Below are 21,506 nucleotides of genomic sequence, written 5' to 3'. Positions count from 1 at the left end.
CATTTCCCCACACCAGATATTACCCTGGCAGGCCCCCTGCAGAGGTGTGCTTCTGGGGTTGCGTCCCCGGACCGAGAGCGTATCTGAGTGCTAGCCCAGGATGGATTGAGGGCGCGCCCCGCATTGATGAGTTCTACTCCTCAAAGGCATCTCAGTGCAATAGACCCACTGCATTGAGGCCCCGGGCTCGGACTATCGCCCACCTATCTTTCTTCCGGGCCCGATGATGCGATCGTTGGGTTCAGAGTGCACCCTGCAACATACTCCGGCCCCGACTTCCTCGAGCACTGTGGAACCACGCCTATGGGGATGTATTTTCGGATTGCGACATACGCGACACCTTTCCGATGCCATGTCATTGTGTATTCTCGCTGGGTAAGTCTAAGGGTCGCGAAGCTTGTCGAAGACGGAGTAAATGACTTTCGTTTGCTCTAGCTAGAATAGCAGCCGTTCTCATGGCCACTTGAATGCTCCTAGCAACCTAGAGACGCAAGTGAGCATATGTGTGATGAGAGTCCGCTCCAGCCAATTAGACAACATTACCAGAGGACGAACATGGCCAACGAAATGCAATTACAAGACGTACAGTGCGGCCAGTGTCCGTGCATGTTCGTTCTTGACGGTGTGATAATAGGTAGAGTCAAGCGACACAGTGCGTCACTTGCAACAATTGTTCTATGACGTCTGGGATTAGGGTATTTGTAGATGCAGAAGACAGAAGGAGAAGAAACGAACCGACACCGCTACTTACCTGGATGTGCATAACTTTTCGTGTCTTGGATCCTGACGGAAGATGAATAGGATGCCTGCAATCTAGTTCAGTTGAAGCCATCAGATATGGAATCCATTCTGCACAAGCTAAAACACTTCCAAATTCACCTGGATTGACAACTGGAACTTAGCACTGATCCCGCTCATACCTTGGATGATCCGAGGGGACTTACCTCCTTTGAGCCGGCAAGAGACGCCAGACCATACCTTGTAGTGCTATATATCCCATAGTGTTATTGGCTTGATGTCCTTCTACACCACGACATCCCTTTGATCGGAAGCGAAAGCTGTGGTGGCATCTCGTTGGCATTGTTCACCAACACCCGTTAGGTGTAATGGCGTCAATCAAGGAGATCTCTTGACTCTCCACACTGAAGATATCATAGAGGCCTAGCACTCTTGCCCCATGGGAACATTCGTTACTGTACTTTTTGGGTACCTCTCAGACACTCACACTCAATCCAAGCCTAATGTTTTGACGGCGTGAACTTGAAATTACCCGGCCGCCAAGTCTTCTTTTCGGTGTTTGGCCAGCAATGACGCGTGTCCCTCCATATCTTATTAAATTTTAGAGGAGAATATCAGGTACACTATTACCTTGGCTGCATCTTGAATTGCCGGATCCAACCTTGATAGAAGAGCGTCTCACCCCGAGGAACAATCTATATAGCTTTTCGCCTCTGCTTCTAAGGTGCCGCCTAACTTCGATCGTTCTGATTTCCTTCGAGCTTGATTCGGATTTTACAGTATGCAAACCCACATCTTTCTGCTAGCCCTTGCAGGCTCCTCCTGCGTCACCGCCGCGTCCTGCCCTGTGGCGGATGTGAGCATTATCGCGCATTCGGGTAAACCAACAGGCGAAGAAGCTATTCACAACGGAGGCACGTTCCAAGCCAGCATAGACCACATCGAGATACTGACCATCGCCAGTGAATATGTATATTGCCAAGCCAGAGGGCAAGAGCACCGACAAGGCAGTCTTGTACCTCACAGACGTGTTTGGCATCCAGCTTGATGAGAATAAATTGTATCACTTCAGATCCCGAAGGAGATGTTTTACGTTTTACTAACTGGCGATGCCCTATCTAGGTTAGCCGACAGCTTCGCCCGGGCCGGCTATCTAACTGTGGCACCCGACATGTTTAACGGCAAGCCTGCGCCCGGCGATATCAATGTACCTGGGTTCAATACCACGGAATTCCTCGCAGCCCACGGACCCGAAGCCACTGACCCCATAATCGCTTCCACTGTGGCTTATCTTCGAGATGAGCTTGGCATTAAGCGTATAGGAGCAACCGGCTACTGCTTTGGTGGTCGGTATTCGTTCCGTGTGGCTGGGAAGAACGGAGGAGCGGATGCTACGTTTGCCGCTCATCCGAGCTTGCTTGAGAACGGCGAGATCGAAGCCGTAGAAGGTCCGGCAAGCATTGCTGCTGCTGGTGAGTGTTTTTTCTCTCAAGTATCAGCAGCCGAGTAATGGGCCAAGGGCTGACATGCGTTTGCATGGTGTGCGGGTAGAAAACGACTCGATGATGTCACCTGAGCGCAGGGCGGAGATCGAGGCACTCCTGGCAAAGACCGGAAAGGCATTTCAGCTGTCTCTCTATGGCGGTACTTCACATGGGTTCGGCGTTCGCGCCAATATTTCTGACCCTGAACAGAAATTTGGCAAGGAGAGTGCCTTCTTCCAAGCGGTTCGATGGTTTGACGCATGGCTCTGAAGTGGTTGCTGGGACCGGTGCCTAAAAGCCCTGCCAAGTTCTTCCGAAAGCTGGGAGCGCTAAAAGATTCTGATTCATTGACGAGAGAGATAGATAGAGGCTGCAATTGGAAAGATGAGTCCCTCCCAAGGAATGTTCATAATCAGGCTCCAGTGGCTGTGCATGGCGCAGTAATTTTAAGCGATGCTGGGCCCAGTAAACCACACACCGCAAGGCTTTTTATCATTAACTAATTTCCTTGGAGGCCGCTGAAGCCTCTGTATTAATCAATGATCTCTTCTGAGCCATTGCGCTCTCCATCGCAGATGCAATGCACTCCGTCAAACGGGCTCTGAACCGAACTACCTGGGGTGTTCGAAGCGGTCCGACCAGCTCGAGACACTACACAATCATACCACCACGACCGTCTCTCCCTTTCCCGACTCCAGAGATGAATATCGGGTCCGGGAATGTAGCATTCGGAGTCACATGCCCCGGAAGCCTGATGAAACAGCTCCAAGTCGAAGTCCCTCATCATGTTCGCCAGATCAAAACGCTCCAGCTTTCCTTCAGTAAGGAACCAGTCACTTATATGTGTCCCATCGGGTGTGGTGACATTAAAACCGCAACCGACTTCATTTCCTCGATAGACTCTTTGGAAAGTCTGTCGGTACTGAGCTATGAGGCCGATTCTTCTGAGCTCTGGGCGGCGATTCGGAAGCACGCGTGCTCGCTGAAGAGCTTGTCGATACACACACCGCCCCAAATGTGGAGTGATACATGGACACCCGCAATGCTAGACCGCCATTGGCATGGGTTTAGCCAGCTTCGAAGGGTAGAATTGGATGTCACTGTCCCGGAAGCTGAGGCTTATCTCGCTGGAAAGCATCCACTTCCACCAGCACTCGACACTGTCACCAAGTTAGACCAGATCAAACATTTGATTGTCAACATCATCCTCAGCGACGAAGCTTCGGATTTCGCGCCTCAACATACTTGGAACGCCATGGGGTGTATCTCGTTCCCTCCAACGAACCCAGACCAATGCAAGAAGCTAGCTGAGGAAATTTTCACCAACTTCCAATCCGCGCAATCTGCTTTAGAGGGCTTAGAGGTCCGTTTTACTAGGAGATGCTGGGATGACAGATGTCAGTTCTGGACACTAGCGCAATCGGTTCACGCGAGGCTCACGGAGAAAGGTGTCGAGATCAATGCGGGCTCTTGGGGCAGCTATCTGCCTGAATGGCCCACTGGCGACGAAATGAAGCAATTGACTGGAGAAAACAGATCTTCACTGTGAAATTGAACCAAGTTCTTGTATCTAGCGTATTGATTGTTGTCGAGAGAGCTCAAGAAATGATCGTCATGAGAAATATACTAAATCAGTCAATGAACTTTGCTCCTGAGAATGAAAGCATTTGGCTGCTGCTATGACTTTGAAAGGATCATGCGCAAAGAGAGACGTCAAAATAGACGCCCAAGAAAATCTTCCTAAATGTATATATGTGAAAACAATTGTGGTAGCAATAATCGACTGATACTCTTCCCAGTCACCGGTTTCCGAGCCACAGAGCCAGATCTAAGAAACACGCATCGCTGCCCACACTTCCTGAGACACCACCAGCTTGGCCACGCTGGTTTTTAAATAGCAGTAGGGAGCCACATACGCGACGTCAACGCAATTAGTAGTCTTGTCGCACTCGTTTAGGCACGACTCAAAGGTGTTAGCCTTGGCGGTAGCCATATCTCCACCAGGAAGGTCCATGCCACAGAATATCCTGTAAGGCCTACCCTGATCCGTAGTGAAGACTGTCCCATTCGTTTTGTCGTTGTAACAGGAGAGTTGTAAGCCGCTAGCACCCGCATTTTTGATGCGCGTCGCTGACCATGCGCCGGCAGCCACGGAGAGACTTCCAACTGTCGCTTTCATGTAGCAGTATGACCCGACGTAAGTGATATCAATGCAATTAGTCGCAGCGTCGCACTGTTCCATACAGCCTTCAAAGTCAGCTGCATAAGCCGTACTTATCACGCTCGCGTCATGTTGATACCCGCAAACAATCCCATAGACGCTTCCGGCCGATGTTGTGAAATTAGTGTTGTCACTACCGCCATCAACACATGTAGGGGCGGTGGGCGTAGCGACGCCAGAGTGTGTCAAGGGTGTCGATGTCGATGTTGTTGTGGATGATCTGGTGGTGTTGGCAAAGGGTGCAGTGGTGGGAAACTTGATCGGACTGGAAGATGAAGATGTAGTGGGCGGAACAGGGCTCGATAACGCTGGAGCTGCGGTGGTCGATCCGACAGGGCTCGTGTTTCCCATGTTTGAAGACGAGGCCGAAGAAGACGTGGCCGATGAAGACGGCGCCTCTTTCACTCTCTTGGCAGTCCAGACGTTTTTCGTGAGGGAAGCCACCCCTGTTGAATGCTTGAGATAGCAGCTGGGCTGGACATATGAGATGTCAATGCAGCCAGGCGTGCTATCGCAAGCTTCAACACAGCCAAGAAACGTATCCTTTTGTAAGTTGAAAAGGTCGCCCCCGAAATAATCCACATTGCACAAGATTTTGTACGAGCTGCCAATAGTTGTGTTGTAAACAATTCCATCTGACCGACCGTTATTGCATGTCAGATACTCTTCGGAGTCGTAGACACGGTTCCGGGCCGTCCATACGTCGGTGTTGTTGGATGGAGTGTCTAGGTGACTCTTGATATAGCATTGTTGCTGGCTGGGTACGTAAGAGACGTCGATACAGAGCACCTCGGCGTCGCATAGCGCAATGCAGCCCTCAAAGGTAGCGACAGTGTGTGTGGCCAGGTTGCTTGTCACATAGTCAATGCCGCACAGGATATCGTATGAAGCGTCCGTGGTGTTGTAAACGTTTCCATGGTCTGCATTGCTGGTGCAGTTGAGGGCTGCCACTGCTCCCGCCGCTGCCGGCAGGCGTGATAACACAATGATGGAAATCAGGAGGCTCAAGGTTGTCTCCCAGCCCAATCGCATTGATCTCATCCTCAATCTATCCGGAATTCGGTGAGTTTCAGGAGTCAGAGGCGGCTTATGGGGATCGGATTCAAGTGACAGGAAGCAAAAGTACGCCTGTACGAGGTCAGCGGAACGCGGCCCTTATAGGCCCCGAATCTGCCGAGGGGAGTGCGTCGTGATGCAAGATAACGAGAGACAAATTAGCAGACTAGGTGGAATGCACAATCACTCCACGACGTGGCACTAAGTTCCCAAGCGTCTCTGTCAAAATTTCAACTGGCCCAACTTAGCCTCTTTTGTAGTCTGAGAGGACCGATTTGGCAACAACTGAGATCTTAGTGTTGATTTTGAGACTTTTCAGTGGGTCAATGCCGTGAACTTCCTATCAACGCCTCTGTCTGAATCCACCCTCATCACTGCTGAGACAGCCTTGTCTAAGTGAGAGCGTTGTACACCCACTTCGATTCTCACTGAGACAGCCTTCTGTATTCTATACCCACACAAATTTCCCTTCGTATAAGGGCAGTAAACCATTCATCTGCCCGCGTGACAGGAAGAAAAGGCGCAAATTACCGCATACTAGTCCACAATCCAGTGATGACGTCTGCCCACCCCACTGGATCTTGCATCCAGCATGACAAAATGAAATATCTTAAGAATGCCTTTTGAATTGTAATGATCCAGACACCGGTTGTATCTAAGAATACATAGAACTGCTTTGAAACCACATTGTGTTTAGCCTGTTGGTCCACTTGTTTGGAATTGAGCGGTGAGCTCTTCAAGAACTAAAGTTATTGTAGTCTCTGTTACAAGGGTGGCAACGCTTAGTAGCAGAATTTTATTAGAAAATATTGAAAAGCTTCAACAATGAGGACATCCAGTTACACTATGTATACTCCTATTGCTGGGAGTTTCAGCATGTTGTGTTGAGAAGATGGATCAAAGTGGCCTGCAGAGTTGTCCTCTACTTCAATCATGAGGGGGAATCCTTAGGTCTCGCTCCGGGAATTCGAATAATACACGGCTACAAAGATTCTAGCTATTAAAACTAGTCCACAGTGAAGTCTAGAGCATATCAAATACCGGCTGGGTCCCATTCTCGTAACAAGTGGGCCACCTTGATGAAGGTGTGGCAGGTTACGCCAATAGTCGATACCTAGAATTGCAGCATGGTCCGCGTTGCTTTTGCTGCTGAAATAGATAGGTCCTGATAAAACATTTCAAATCGCTCGGTCCTATAGTCGGATTGTTGATGCACGAAGTACCGGTGCGACCCGGTGAGAAGATAAGCCCGGGCGGGAACATAGCGGCACGTAATTCGTCAGCTCTTGGAGTCGACATCCCGCGCCTAAATGTGTTGCCCGACTCAATATAAGACAATTTATCGGATCACCTTGGGAGTTAATCTTAGCTCCATAGGGGATATAGTGGCGTATTGGAGGTCGACCCCGGCAACGCGCGCAGGCATGAGCTGTGAGTATTTGAAGAGCGAGCATGAGCAGCCGGCACCCGAGGATTCTCAGAGTTCAACGACAGTCCGCTAACCCAAGTCAATCAGCGCCCAACAATCAGCAATCATGGTGCCCCAGTGGAAAAGCTTCGCTCTTGGCTTAAGCAGTCTGTTGCTCCAGGTGAGCAAAGTCTCCGGCCAGGACGACCCAGGCCCGTTTGACCCAACGACGGCGACTATCCCGCCCATGCTTCGATTCCAATGTTCGCAGCTCGTCGTCGAGCGTCTCGACCCGCTAGTCAATCCTGGGCTAGTACCCTCTCCTCATGTGCACCAGATCGTCGGTGGCGATTCCTTCAATGCCTCCATGGACCCAACTACACACGACCTTGTTACAAAGTCTGGTTGTACATCGTGCACCTTCTCCGAAGACTTTTCCAACTACTGGACAGCCGTGCTTTACTTCCGGGCTCGCAATGGGACATACAAACGAGTCCCACAAAAGCCGAGCGAGGGCCTAAAGGGTGTTGGGGGTATCACAGTCTACTACATCCCGCCTCTGGGGAAGAACAAGACAACTGCTTTCAAACCGGGATTTCGCATGCTCGTTGGCGATGCCGGCCTCAGGGGTCTTCCGAGGGACAGCACATACGACCCCAAAGTCTGTCATAGGTGCATGCCCAAGAGCGGCGACAACAACAACCTGAACTGCGCTCCGCCCGACAGCGTGACTCTACCCACCAAATTTTGCGCCGGGGGAATCCGGAGTGTCATTACCTTTCCAACATGCTGGGATGGTGTCAATCTAGACAGTGCCGATCACAAGAGCCACATCGCTTACCCGGTCAAGGACTCGATTCCGGATCAATTTGACTATGATGGTGGACATTGCCCCGAGAGCCACCCCGTCAAGATACCACAGGTCATGTACGAGGTCATGTGGGATGTAAGTCAACAAGCCTTTAGAAAGTCTGCGAGATTACAAGAGCTCGAAGTGGATGTGATGTCGTAATCATGGCTGCTGACGAACTACACCCTTGACAGACGACACCGTTCAATGACCCAGATCTATGGCCGGAAGATAAGTCGCAGCAGCCTTTTGTCTGGAGCACTGGCGATGAGTAAGGATTTACTTTACTTTCACCCATCACCACCCTTTGGTTCTGAATCAATACCTCTTCTTTTTGCCTTCTGCTGCGAGTCCTGGCATTGATACTGACTGCGCTGCAGGCACGGCTACTCTCAGCACGGCGATTACGTGTGCGTACGGTCCCATGCTTGTTTCCAAGCTGTAACTAACCAAGGGGTGACTAGCTTCGGGTGGAAGGATGACGCTCTGCAGCGTGCTATGGACAACCGGTGCTTCGGCGACGTCTGCAAGAGCCTGGAGACCCAGGACCCCGGCAAAGCGGCCGAGTGCGTCAAGAGCAGAACCGTCACCGAGGACATTGATGGCTGTAAGCGCAGGGTTCTCGAGTCCGTCCACTGTCGCCCTCGTCGAGTGTCTCCATATTTCGTAGGAAGCTCGATAATTGGCAGCAGTGGGCACCGTACACCATATGACCAGATGAAGCTGACATCCTTCTCGCAGGGCTTACTCGGATCCCCGGAATGGCGGACTGAAGCCAGGCCAATCACGGAGCGAGATCCTTGTGGCAGTGGGGCTTTGGTGACCGGGGTCGCGGCATGCCCCTCCGAGAGCAGCGAGAGCAGGAAGACAGGAGACAGGACAGGCATTGCATCCAGCGAGGCGATGCTCAGGGCCAAGGCTTACTCCGTAGGGGTACGGCGGAGGCCGCAGCCGGCATTCGGCCCATTAGGCGCGGCAGTTGCGCACAACGTTAGTATCGCGCTGTGGACGACCCCCATAAATACATACAATCTCATTTCTCGGCGGCGTTTCGATTGAGACCCTGGACATGGCCTTAAAATACCGAGATCACTTGCGTGACCATGGAGGCCGATGTGTGGGGGAAACGGGCTGTCCAATGAAGAGAGGCCGTCTGCAGCAAATCGGACCAAGCACAGGTGGGATGGATGGGTGCCAACGGCGCCTAACCGCCCACGTGCGCAGGGGACCCTTGGAATGCGCAGAAGGACTTGCATGTGAGCTCCTCGTCCTGCAGCCATCACAGACCCGGGTAGTTGACGATGTTCAACCAACACTAAGCAAATCTTACGTGGCTGCCGCCTCGTTAGTAATTCTACATTTTGGGATTCGACTGAGGGTGTAGGCAAGGTGTAGGTATGTGATCTCGTAGTCCGGACCCGGCCGTCTCTGTCTTTTGACCTCGACGCGGAGCTAGAATCGGAGCTAGAATCGGCGCCTCTTCCATGGAGAAATTGTTGCGCCGAAGGCCCTTCCAGTCTCGAATCTTTAGCATCGGAGTCCACAAAAACCAAACTCCTCGAGTCGCGACCTACTGCCAAGATTTAACTACCTTCCTAACCGAACCATCGTCATTCATATATGGTATGTTTCCACGCGGATCACACCATGGTATCAAGGTGTTACACGCCCAAGGTAGGTGGTAATGCAAACCGGGACAGACGATCTCACCAACGGCTAATAATAGCGTGCGTTCGCACATGCATAAAAAATTATGGGCTCCGTTGGTAATCAGAATTTCTTGTTTGGGTGGGGGGACTGAGCCTGGGAGGAACAGGCCCGACCAACTAATCTGAGTCTGGGCTTTTGTTTCTTTCTTGATTACTTGTACCTTTTGTAGAAATGCATCAATCGAACCCCAGGGTAAGCAAGGAAATGCCCCGTGGGACCAGACTACGTGTGGAGATTGATCCCAGCAGCGTGGCTCAGGTACCACATATTGCTTCAAGTGTTGATGGTCTCCCAGCTGCTGATGGGCTCAATACCACCAGAGAGGTATGGGGCAGATTAGAGGAGGTCTGGAGCGGAGCACATGCATCCTCCTCGATGACAATGGGGGCACGCGGGGCTCTGCTGCTGTGCTCCGTACCTACGTACATTGTCAACCCGGAACTTCAGGTTGTCGGTTCGGATGAACCAGGACCAGGGCCCTGGTCTAGTATCCAAAGTAAAATTCTCGACCCCGGCGGATTTACTACCCAAATGTGGATGATATTTCTTTTGTTTGATCTCCACAGCGAATCAGCTCCTGGTGCGACCCAAGACAACGACCCACGATCACGGCATGCATCGACCACTACCGGGTTATGGCGTTCTCTGCCAGTCCCATTCGCCAATGATAAGCCTGGGAATTGCAATAGAGGAGCCAGCTTACCCCTTCAGCTGTGATGACAACGCCCAGCCTCCCAAGAGCTGCAGGATGCGTTTCGAGGGATCCTGTAATCTCATCCTGCGATTGGTGTGCCCGGAGTGGAGACAGAGCTATCACATCCGAGGGGATACAGCATTGTGCAGAGGCGTCGAGTGAGCGGTGAGTGGACCGTGAATTACCGGAATCGTCCCATGGCATCTATCCCATCTATCGAGGTGATCCGCGAGCTCCGGTGCAGAGGTTGGGTACAAAAGTCGTCCATCGGCCACCATCTAGCACTCGTTCAGCATCCTCGCCAGCTCCAAACGCAAGGCACGGATGCTCATTGAGGCCATACTGAGACCGGCTGACACTACCCATTCCCTGATATAACATGGCGCCCACTATGAAGTCGTTCCTGCTTACCCTTCTACCTCTGGCATCCGCCCAAGGCTGTCCCTTCTCGGGAGCCAATAAGCGTGATCTCCTGGTCGCCAGAGCGGATGAGCCATCTCTTGAGCGGCTTGCCGATTCATTTGGCCAATGCCCGATGATCAGCGACGCTGCAGGCAGGGGCACTCGAAGCCGTGACTGGTGGCCATGCCAGCTGAGGCTCGATGTGCTCCGCCAATTTGCCCCTGAGCAGAACCCTCTCGGCAGTAGCTTCGACTACGCAGCCGCTTTCAGCAAACTGGACTGTAGGTAGCCTATTATAGTATTCTGTGCATGTGGCTGTGGGCAGCAGTACTAACAGACACAGACGAGGCGCTCAAGTCTGATCTCCGGTCTCTCTTGACAGACTCACAGGCGTGGTGGCCAGCAGATTTCGGAAACTATGGCGGGCTGCTAATTCGCGCCGCCTGGCACAGTGCCGGTACCTACCGTGCTATCGACGGACGTGGCGGTGGTGGCATGGTATGCCTTCTCCCTGCTCTCCTTTCGTTCATCCCTCGTGCTGCTCTATTCCCCCGAAACTCGGTGGCTGATTTGGAAATTGTCATATAGGGTCAACAACGCTTTGCACCGATTAACAGCTGGCCCGACAATGCGAACCTGGATAAAGCCCGACGTCTGCTGTGGCCCATCAAGCAGAAGTATGGCAAGTCTATTTCATGGGCTGACTTAATCCTCTTGTCTGGCAACGTGGCCCTCGAAGTGATGGGTTTCCCAGTCCTTGGCTTTGGTGCCGGCCGTCCCGACACGTGGCAAGCCGATGAGAGCACCTTTTGGGGAGCTGAGACGACCTTCTTTCCCCAGGGTAATGACATTCGCTATAACGGGAGCACCGACTTTCTCACGCGAGCAAGCCATCTACAGGAACCACTCGGGGCCACTCACATGGGTCTTATCTATGTGAACCCCGAAGGCCCCAATGCAAATGGAGATCCCAAGACATCTGCCCTCGATATCCGTATGGCCTTTGGCCGCATGGGCATGAACGACTCTGAGACAGTTGCGTTGATTGCCGGCGGCCATGCCTTTGGCAAGACACATGGCGCCTCTATCAACAGTGAGTCCAGGTCTCACGTGTCGGACCGGTGAAAACAATTCGTACTGATAGGCATTTCTTAGAAAATGGCCCCGCCCCTGAGGCCGCACCTCTGGAGCAGCAGGACCTCGGATGGGCAAACAGCTTTGGTACTGGCAACGCTGGCGACACTATCACCAGTGGACCGGAAGTCGTCTGGTCCAAGACGCCCACGAAATGGAGCAATGGTAGACGCAATCTTCTGCTTCGTAGAAACCCAATCTGATATACTGACACAAAATCATGCTAGACTTCCTACTCAGTCTGTTCAAGAACAACTGGACTATGGTTAAAAGCCCAGCGGGAGCGCAGCAGTTCGAAGCCCTTGATGGCAAGCTGGAGTATCCTGATCCTTTTAACCAAACGTTCCGTCGCCCGACTATGTTGGTGAGCGATTTGGCCTTGCGCGAGGATCCGATATACGGTCCAATCGCAGAGTCCTGGGTTGAAGACTTCAAGGGCCTGACAGATGCGTTTGCGGCAGCATGGTGTAAGTCGGGTCCCCTGGAATCGCAATTCCGCTTCCTGTCCCTCGCCACTTTGCTGACTTGAGATGACTCCAGACAAGCTTTTGCATCGTGACATGGGCCCCATTGCGCGCTACCTGGGACCAGAGGTGCCCAAGCAGCGGTTCATTTGGCAAGATCCCCTCCCTACCGTCTGCTACCCTCCGATCGATGATGCCGATGTTGCCGCACTGAAGTCAAAAATACTTGCCTCTGATGGAATAACTGTCTCGAATCTCGTTTCAGTAGCATGGGGCTCCGCCTCAACTTTCCGCGGCGGCGACAAACGCGGCGGCGCCAACGGTGCCCGCATTGCTTTGCAACCCCAAGCTTCGTGGGCGGTGAACAATCCTAAACAGCTCGAGACTGTACTGAAAGCGGTATGATAATCCTCGTTCACACAAACCAAAAGATTATTTAGACTGACCTTCATCCAGTTGAATACTATCAAAGCCGAATTCAACAATGCTCACAAAGGCAGCAAGCAGGTCTCGCTCGCGGACCTCATTGTCCTTGGCGGGAATGCAGCCGTCGAGAAAGCTGCTGCCGCTGCCGGGCAGAAGTCGATCACCGTGCCATTCACCGTTGGTAGGGTTGACGCCACCCAAGACGACACGGACATTGAGAGCTTCCAGTACCTGAACCCGCAGGGAGACGGTTTCCGCAACTATCGAAACACAACAGGCTGGTCTCTGGCACGCACGGAGGAACTGCTGGTCGACAAGGCCCAGCAGCTGACGCTGACGGCTCCCGAGATGACAGTACTAGTTGGCGGCATGCGCGCCCTGGCAGCGAATTTTGACGGCTCGACTCACGGAGTCCTGACAGACCGCCCTGGTGTCCTCACAACCGACTTCTTCACCAACCTGCTCAATATCAACACCGTATGGACCGCCGCAGACTCCGGCAAGGAGTTGTTCAACGGCAAGGATCGTGCAACTGGCGCGCCAAAATGGACCGCGACGCGCGCTGATCTCGTCTTTGGCTCACATTCCGAGCTGAGGGCCATTTCTGAGGTCTATGCCGAGCAGGGAGGACAGGAGCTCTTCGTGTCTCACTTCGTTGCTGCTTGGGCCAAGGTGATGGATCTGGACCGTTATGACGCCAAGAAGTAATGGACAGTGCCTCTGCCATGTGCAGGGATGATCGATGCGTCGAGATTTTGAGAACACTTCCAAGTATTTTCGTTCTTGTACATATTCTTGCTCGAGCATTTGACTTCAATACACCCGCATTGTCTGATCCTTATACGCCATAGTAAAAGCAATGAGATAATCATTAGCGCAATGGCTGAATCCTGAACAGAGCTATCTTTGGGTGAAACGGACCTGCAGCCGATAGTTGGATGAAGCCTGTCCTCTGTATTTGATGAAGTCGGGCTTGTGCCGTTATGTCCGGCGCACGATTAAAGGTCAAGCATCTCAAGGGATTTTGCCATTTTTGGCATACACATAGTCGAATAAGATCTCTGAAACGCCACATTCATGTCCTTTCGTCCACCGCTGTTGAGAGAGGCCCAGTATTCTGAGATCAAGAACCCAACGGCTCCACGGAGAACGCGCCGCAGTCGACGCTCGGCAATCTAGCATTTAAGCTTAAATTTGAGACAACGCAGTATGCACTGGCGCAAGCAATGACATCATTACGAAATACAGTCACTTCATCAATCACAGAGCGCAATTTGAAGATTCTGCACGATTGAACTCTCGCTAGACAGACAGTGACAGTCAAGCCATAGAAGAAATGCCTTGTATCGGGCTAAAACGAGTGAGGTATCATATGCACAGTACAATTGCCATCCTTAAACAACTGAAAAGAAACTAAAGGCCATCATGTGGAAGTCAGGAATATTCTAAGTATACTTGGAAAGGAAAGATCGCTCGGCTGTGGTCACGAAAGTGCCACAGGGATTGCCCTCATACATGTCCAACCGTTTTGGACTAGGCGAGACCGAAGATGCCATCTCGCAACAGCCTTAAATGTCGATGTTGCCTAGCTTACAGAACTTCATGGCATATGCCTCTGTATGCAGAGCAATGGTCAGTGAGTAAGAAGACTGCGTGATGAAGTGGGCACTGTTTCCTGAAGCTTACCAAGGGCAGCCGCCGCAAGGCTCTCTGCGTTGCGGAATGGCTGGGTGAGATCCTCGCAATCACCCTCCTTCCCTTGCTGCCAGATCTTGGCAAGGTTCCGGGCCTGCAAAGGGGGATTGTTGTCTGGGGGCACCCCTTGGACATCTTCCGTGGCATGTGTGTCAAAGTTTCCATCATCATCACTGTAAACTTGTTAGACACAGCAAGATGCGCGAAAACAAAGTCTATCCAGGTGGGGTTGTGCGTACTGTACTGAAGGATAGCTCGCGGCTTTCGTCACGGCGTCAAGATGTGTCATCTCATGCAACAGAACCAACCCCCCGACCGAGAAGTCCCGGAATTTGGCCTCCGGTTTGCACCACGAGTCATCTCTGCGACCTGGATTGGGAATCCACTTGTGCGAAGTGGTGCTTTGTTTAGACCAGTCATGAGTGAAGTAAATCGGGCAGATTTTCATCTGACGCGCAGTGTCTCCGTCTTGTGGTCGGGCATCAGTAATCGCGAAGCTCTGCGTGGTACTGCGATGCCGTGTTAAAGACAAAGAAGTCAGAGTGTGATGGTCAAATCACCTACCGAGATGAGCACTCTTGATCATCATTGGGTGCGCACCGGACCGAAAATTTGTACGGCGGATTCGTAGGGTCGTTGTTCGAGGCAACGATGCCCCAGAGATGCTGAGCTTGCAAGAGATCTTCATCCGCGCCATCTCCCTCGGTCCTGAAGTAATGTTTGTACCTGGAAGTACATTGCGATGTCAGCTCCTACCAACCAAACTATTGACTGGCCCGGGTTTCTTACGCGGCGTGGTCTTTACTCATGTCGTTATAAGCATGCAGGGCGAAACTGGCCGCGTCGGCAAAGTCCTGATTGAGTTTAGTTGTTTGGTCTGGATTGCAGCCATTAATGCTCTCTGTGTATCGTCTTCCGAGAGAAGCAGAACTCCCCAGACCCGTAGGTGAAGCGAGACTGCTAAATGCCAGGTGCATAAGGATAGTCGCCGCGACATAGGTGGCATTCCTGGTGGAAGGCATATTGGCTGGTGACGTGATGTAGTCCGAGAAGGTAGGACTATCTGTATGAATGAGGGCAGTTTGAAAGCTTCAGATGTCTCTATGGACTGGAATGCTTCTTGTTTCAGTCTCAGCGGCAGCACCTCCAGGTTTTATACACAATCGTTATTTAGGAGTGTCTCCCCAAAGACACAGTCATCGGAACACAAGTTTAGGCCCTTCACAGGATGTGAAGCGTGAGTCTGCTAGAAATAGAGTATGCTACCAGGATGATGCCATGGTCGCAGCGAGATCCTCTTGTCTCTGCCTTGTCTCTCCCTTGTCTTGACGCACGATTGTCTGGTGGCATAGGTATTCAAGACGTTTATTAGATACACAATTAGAAATAACTTAAGTGCTTGAACTTCTGACGTGATATTTCAAGATCAACATGGTGGCACAAAACTCTGCCCCCCTTGAGCTTGGGGCCAACCTGGAGAACTCCTGGCGGCGAGTGTGCCCGAGTTGATGAGGTGGCGGCCGGGAAGGATTGTCCGGCGGGAAGGGGCCAACCTCTGGCATCCTCATTACGCACAAATATTATCATGGACAGTTACAGCGGTTGATTTGTCGGCTATTGAGATGGGATCCAGTTGGAGAATGACAACCAATGGTCATTAGTTAGAGTTGCGCTATCTGTACCCTAACAGAATTCCGTTGTCAAATAATCGATGCGAAATATCAGCACGCTACTAACAATTCTACCTTTATGTTTGGAGGTTTGTCACATTGCTCATTTGGGCTACATCAACTCCGTGCTCACACATGAAGCCTTGTGAGATCATTGTGCAGGGGAGCTACAAAAGGCGCTTGACTCAGCAGACAACAGCCTGGGATGAAACTGGCCCCCATATGCTGTACAACCGATCGGCTGAGGCGTAGCATCATATACGATGAGGTGCTTGTAAACGATTCGCGCATAGTTGGCCAGACTTGCGATCCGCACCGGCTGAGGTCAGCCTGAAGATCAGACACTGACGTCATTGGGCTTGACGACAAGCAATGCCATCTATAATTGCCTCGTCGGACTGGCAGCTGCTATTATTTGAGCGCGTGTATTTTCATGAATTGTCAGAAAGCTGTCGTTTTGTGCCTATCTTTCATTGCCTACTCATAGAGCGCGGAACTGGTTTTCAGGATGGCCTTTGCGAAACCCAAGTACGATCCAAACCTCACGCAAGTCACCTTGCAAGCCAGGCTGGCTATTTCCCCAACACTGTCACTTAGCAAGCCCGATGCCACACTAGACATCACTTTAGGGCTGCGCATCAGCAACACCGCATACTCCGGGGAGCCAGTGACTATTCTCACCCATCGATCTGCTTTTGAGGTCTTTGGTGATGATGGCATCGACATGTTTGCGCGCGGCGCATTTGGTGCAATTCGAGCCTTGGATAACGACAATCAGCCTATGGATAAACAGATCTCACTTGGCTTCTTTCGCGTCAATGAGGTCGTGAATAGCGACTCTCCTGATCTGAGAGAGCGTGGTTATCAGTTCCTTACCATACCGGGGGATGGCAGTGAGGTGGCTGTCACACACCGATTGTCTTGGGAGCGAATCTTTAAGTACGAGGAGAAGTTATCCCGGCATGACTTGACTCCAGGCGAGAGATTCAGTATCAGTGTCAATGAGAGATATATCGGTACCTCTTGGTGGTGTCTTGGGGATCTCGAAGGCGTCCTCAGAGATAAGAAGTTTCATTCATGGACAACGGACGAGTTTGGAGAGCAGCGGCCGGATGATAATTTCCTTCGCAAGGGAAACTGGGCCCTGGGGAGAAACCCTAAAGAACTGTATTGGGCAGTTGACAAAGTTAGCAATGAGGAGGCGGTTTTCGAGATAGTGGACTGAGTCAGTCATACGAATAGTTCTGCTCGGTTCGATACTGTTGACTTGATATTGACCAAAAACCCCCAAGCAACCTCGAAGAATCTCCCCGGATTATCTCAACTGCCCAGCCATATGAATCATAACCACTGACACTACCCACTTGAAAGTTTTTCTGTATTGAATTTGTATGGAATGAACCCCGAGGCACAATCCAGAGTGTTTGCGGCTAAGAGGAAAAAGCGATCTGGTGATAATTGATCTGCGAAAAGGTTTCGGCGATGTTCAAGCCTGTGACCAAATTGCGTGCAACTTGCTCGACTCGGTGTCATGGACAGGAAATGGAGGTTGGTTGCTGAGGGAATTTCGCATGTGACATTATCCTCCTACAGACTAGCGGTATGGAGAGGGGTCATACCCCGGCCGTTGCATCGCGGAGCTTCGGCTAGTGGAGCGGAGTTTTGTCCAGAGATGCCAACAGCATCTGGGCATTAGTGATTCCCTATGCAGTGTGTCTTCCGTCCTCCAATAAGCTCCCGGCAGTAGTCGTGTCATTGGCGCTGCGTATCCATCCCAGTATCCATCCCGGTACATATCGCAGCTTCTGTTGGCTGCTCCTCTTTATTGTCGGACAACACAGGTCAGGTTGCGCAGCTTGTGGGGTCAGTCCAATGCAATGTCCCTTGTTTGAGACTTTGTGCCGACCGCCCGTTGGAACACTGATGAGCGGGGACGAGTCTGTAAAACCGTCAATGCTTTGATAAGTCAAACGCGCCCCTCGGTGCCCCCTCGCCGCCATCTTTTTCCCATTGTCTTTCCTAGCTCGCTACGCCGCCAATTAGTCTGCGCCAATCCACTTTAACGGAATCAACCAAAATAGATTGAACGACGAGTACTTCAGTTAGTAATCATCGGATGTGTTCCGACGAGACTCCTCAGGCACCCGAGGGTGGTGCTGGCGCAATCGAAGTTGTATGTACCCGCCCTCCTTACTTGACGTCCCACCACAAGCCATCAGGATGCTCAAAGTGCTTTCAACATCGATCTGACCGACCATGAACGACGCTCTTGCAGGATGCTGATGATGCCGACTCAACTTACCCAGCGTCGTAAGTCCATCTAGGTGTCGGTTCAGCCACAGAGATCCGTGGCTCATCTGACCCATGACGCTAGGCAAGTCACCGATACGACATCGCTGAGGTCCTCGATCCTGAACTACAAGTGGGAGAATGGACGGCGATACCACGCTTTCGAGGATGGAGCATATTGGTGAGAGACACACAAGCCATGCAAGCAATCTAGCGATCCATTTTCTCGCTGCTCACGTGTTTCCAACAAAGGGCACCGAACGATGACCGCCAACAAGAGGCAGAAGACCTCATGTGAGTCTCTTACTCCTAACCGCGGCTTGTTTCTCCTGAGAGCAGTATGCGCCGCTGCGTAGTGCAAGCACAGGCTTATTTTGTCTCCATAGGCACGAGATGTACCGCGTCATCTTGGGCGGAAAGCTGTACGCAGCTCCCATTGCGGAAACAGTACAAGTATGATGCCCTGCACTCATCCTTCCAGTGATGATAGAAGACTAGATTGTCAGTCTAGAATGTATTAGACGTGGGATGTGGCACCGGTATCTGGGCCATGTAAGCTTCTCGTGGTCAATTCTGTTCCAGCTAGTCAAACTCTAATCAACATCTTGACTAGTGAGTTCGCAGACGAGCACCCCTCCGCCGAAGTTCTCGGTGTCGATCTCTCACCTATTCAGCCGGGCTTCGTACCCCCCAACTGCCGCTTCGAGGTCGACGATATCACCAAGTCTTGGACACACGCCGAGAACAAATTTGACTTCATCCACATCCGAGCCATGACTGGCTGCATTCCAAACTGGACAGAGTTTTACAAGACCGGCCTACAGCATCTGAAGCCGGGTGGCTGGCTCGAGCACGTCGAGCTCTGGGGCATCGCCAAGTCTGACGATGGAAGCCTCAAGGCCGAGTCCCCACTGAACAAGTGGGTGGAGATTTTTGAGAAGATTGGCGAGTCGACGGGCAAGACATTCTTTTGGGGCGACAAGGTGGCCGACTCCATGAAAGAGGCCAAGTTTGAAAACATCTACAAGCAGCGCATCAAAGTACCGATTGGCACATGGCCCAAGGACAAGGACCTGAAGCAATGGGGCATGTGGAACAGGCAGTTTCTCCTCGGCGGCCTCGAGGGCTTCTCAATTCGCGGCCTGACTGAGCTCTTGGGAGTATGTTTCTATTCCCTCGTCCCGGACCACTGCTTGTTGTGATATTGAATGCTGGACTAACGAGCACATTTGAATGTAGTGGAAGTATGAGGAGGCCCAGCTTTATCTGGTTGACTTGCGCAACGAGATCAAAGACCCAAAAGTCCATGCGTATCTTGACCTGTATGTGTGCTTGCTCCTTCTCCGGTTGCATGAATGGTCGCTTACATCATTGCTATACAGGACGATTGTTTACGGCCAAAAACCCAATGATGATTAATATGTTCCCGTTAACCAGAAGTCCGGCCCCTGCAAGCAACTTCGAAAGGCACAAATTCAAGATCAGAATGAATTACTGTGCAGACTGGATGTTTCTGATAAAGTGCTAAACAAGGGTCGAAAAGCTCCACCGAATACAAGCATCTTGAGCTTGTCTTGGTCTTATGTTGTCTTTAGAAGCCTTGCAGTGCGGTCAATAATACAGAGATTTTGTGCTGACACATATTGAACCTCGCGTGATCACAGCCTTACAGTACCAAGCCGTGGAGGCCTTTTGTGTAATACCTGAAAAAGTGGTACGGCGTACTCCTTGAACACACTTGCAATGGCAGACGCAGGATCGTACTGTCAAGGCTGAATATGGTAACCACGGGGTAAGTGTTTTCTCACGGCCTATATTGAGAACGAGGAGGGAAAACACCTAACAACATGCTCTAAACATCATCAGCTGTCATGTAACAATATCCACTTGCGCGGTCGAACAACAGTTTCGACTGCTTAATCAATCTAAGACTCTGATCAAGCACTCAATCATTTGAACAGCTCTGTCTTGTCTTGATCGAAAAGGGAGCTTGATTAAACCTCTAACTACTGCAAGAACTCCCTCCCCTCTCCCTATTTATCTAAGTGTTTGGGTGCCCCTTATCCTGTGCAGATTGTTCTGACAACCAGTAGCGAGATCAAGCGTTTGAGGAGTCCCTGAGCCCGGACACAATATCATCACAACTAATTCCATCGTCCAGTTTCTTACATTGACTGGAGATTGTGAAGGGTCTTCCTCTTATAAGGGTCTCACTTGATAACTGGCTTGTTCATCCAACGTCATTGGCTCCTTGGCAGGCACCAGATCTGAAGCTTCCGGGGTCGTTAGAAAGCTGATAATAACACCAAGTGGGTCTTTTGGACTGTATAAAAAGAAAGGAGGTTTCTCTTATGCTACCCGAATCCCAGAGGAGACAAGGCTACAAATGGGATTTGCAGTGGTGGCGCGGTCTGTAGCCTCGGGTGAGGCGGCGGTTGTGCTCGGCGTGGACAGGCTCAGGCGCTAGTCGCCTGGGCAGGCGGCTACCCGGCACATCCGGGTGTTAATTGGCAGGGCTGACCGTCAGCGCCACAACAGGTTCAAGGCTGACTCTGTGGGGCTCGCTTAAATTCAACGCTCGCGGTTTAGATTCTGTGGTAGGAGTGGGCTTTAGGACACTTCTAGCATGGCGCCCTTCCCGCCCTGTTGGAGGCCTTGGGAGGCCTACTTCAGCCGTACCTGCATTAGGAAGAGACTGTGGAGTACCATCAAGGCCTCGGTGCATATTAGATCTGTCTTGGTCTCGCTCAGCTGTCCCGTCGTGTCAAATACAAATGCCCTTAAGTTGCTTTCTGAGCCTGTACTAAAACGCCACCCCTTTGTCTTCTCCAACTTATCCACATTCGCCCAGTCAAGTTCGCCAGCCAACTTGAACATCATGCTCTTCCCAGCCTTTCTCGCTATGGCATCTCTCGCCCTGGCTGACCCTCGTGTGTTCGGCGCGCGCGGCACCCAGGCCTGCCAGGCTTGTTTGTCCGATGTTGAAGAGAAGTGCCGCGGTCCTACCTCGAGCGAGCAATTTAACAACTGCTTTTGCTCCATTGGCACTGAAGGTCTCGCATGGCCGGCACTCGCAAAGTGTGTCTCTGGTCAGGACGCAAAATGCCCGGCAAATATCCAGTACGACATTCTGGGTGACTCACAACAAACTGTAATTCGGTTCTTCTTAGACCCGAATTGAAACCCCATACAAAATAAAACGGCGCTATGATTACAGGGGGTAGAACCGAATTGACAAGCAGGGGGTAGAACCGAATTGGTTTCC

At 51.5% G+C, this 21,506-nt stretch overlaps 8 protein-coding genes across 8 annotated transcripts; 6 read left to right on the top strand and 2 right to left on the bottom strand.

The window, feature by feature from the left end:
* Positions 1-1,909: 1,909 nt before the first annotated feature.
* On the top strand, positions 1,910-2,492 carry E0L32_005833 (uncharacterized protein; the record flags this gene model as incomplete). Its single annotated transcript, XM_031140398.1, has 2 exons — positions 1,910-2,210; positions 2,290-2,492. 2 exons carry the CDS (start codon positions 1,910-1,912, stop codon positions 2,490-2,492), a joined length of 504 nt encoding a protein of 167 aa, XP_030995341.1.
* A 310-nt stretch (positions 2,493-2,802) lies between these two features.
* Positions 2,803-3,771, top strand: E0L32_005832 (uncharacterized protein; the record flags this gene model as incomplete). The annotated part of the gene is made up of 1 exon (XM_031140397.1): positions 2,803-3,771. One exon carries the CDS (start codon positions 2,803-2,805, stop codon positions 3,769-3,771), a length of 969 nt encoding a protein of 322 aa, XP_030995340.1.
* Positions 3,772-4,050: 279 nt separating this feature from the next.
* Positions 4,051-5,484, bottom strand: E0L32_005831 (uncharacterized protein; the record flags this gene model as incomplete). Its single annotated transcript, XM_031140396.1, has 1 exon — positions 4,051-5,484. One exon carries the CDS (start codon positions 5,482-5,484, stop codon positions 4,051-4,053), a length of 1,434 nt encoding a protein of 477 aa, XP_030995339.1.
* Positions 5,485-7,034: 1,550 nt separating this feature from the next.
* Positions 7,035-8,530, top strand: E0L32_005830 (uncharacterized protein; the record flags this gene model as incomplete). Its single annotated transcript, XM_031140395.1, has 5 exons — positions 7,035-7,853; positions 7,952-8,028; positions 8,138-8,167; positions 8,222-8,364; positions 8,499-8,530. 5 exons carry the CDS (start codon positions 7,035-7,037, stop codon positions 8,528-8,530), a joined length of 1,101 nt encoding a protein of 366 aa, XP_030995338.1.
* A 2,010-nt stretch (positions 8,531-10,540) lies between these two features.
* Positions 10,541-13,295, top strand: E0L32_005829 (uncharacterized protein; the record flags this gene model as incomplete). Its single annotated transcript, XM_031140394.1, has 7 exons — positions 10,541-10,844; positions 10,907-11,061; positions 11,152-11,656; positions 11,719-11,862; positions 11,925-12,164; positions 12,238-12,560; positions 12,618-13,295. The coding sequence occupies 7 exons, from the start codon at positions 10,541-10,543 to the stop codon at positions 13,293-13,295; spliced, it is 2,349 nt and encodes a 782-aa protein (XP_030995337.1).
* Positions 13,296-14,155: 860 nt separating this feature from the next.
* E0L32_005828 (uncharacterized protein) lies at positions 14,156-15,304 on the bottom strand (the record flags this gene model as incomplete). The annotated part of the gene is made up of 5 exons (XM_031140393.1): positions 14,156-14,202; positions 14,274-14,455; positions 14,522-14,791; positions 14,847-14,990; positions 15,072-15,304. 5 exons carry the CDS (start codon positions 15,302-15,304, stop codon positions 14,156-14,158), a joined length of 876 nt encoding a protein of 291 aa, XP_030995336.1.
* A 1,156-nt stretch (positions 15,305-16,460) lies between these two features.
* On the top strand, positions 16,461-17,177 carry E0L32_005827 (uncharacterized protein; the record flags this gene model as incomplete). Its single annotated transcript, XM_031140392.1, has 1 exon — positions 16,461-17,177. The coding sequence occupies one exon, from the start codon at positions 16,461-16,463 to the stop codon at positions 17,175-17,177; it is 717 nt and encodes a 238-aa protein (XP_030995335.1).
* Positions 17,178-18,068: 891 nt separating this feature from the next.
* On the top strand, positions 18,069-19,660 carry E0L32_005826 (uncharacterized protein; the record flags this gene model as incomplete). Its single annotated transcript, XM_031140391.1, has 9 exons — positions 18,069-18,125; positions 18,228-18,262; positions 18,327-18,422; positions 18,494-18,535; positions 18,628-18,694; positions 18,753-18,793; positions 18,855-19,401; positions 19,481-19,563; positions 19,624-19,660. 9 exons carry the CDS (start codon positions 18,069-18,071, stop codon positions 19,658-19,660), a joined length of 1,005 nt encoding a protein of 334 aa, XP_030995334.1.
* Positions 19,661-21,506: the final 1,846 nt, after the last annotated feature.

This window comes from Thyridium curvatum, assembly GCF_004353045.1.
Source record: "Thyridium curvatum strain D216 chromosome Unknown NODE_32_length_403697_cov_78.906415, whole genome shotgun sequence".
Lineage (NCBI taxonomy): Eukaryota > Fungi > Ascomycota > Sordariomycetes > Thyridiales > Thyridiaceae > Thyridium > Thyridium curvatum.
This window is presented reverse-complemented; position numbering and strand designations above follow the sequence as displayed.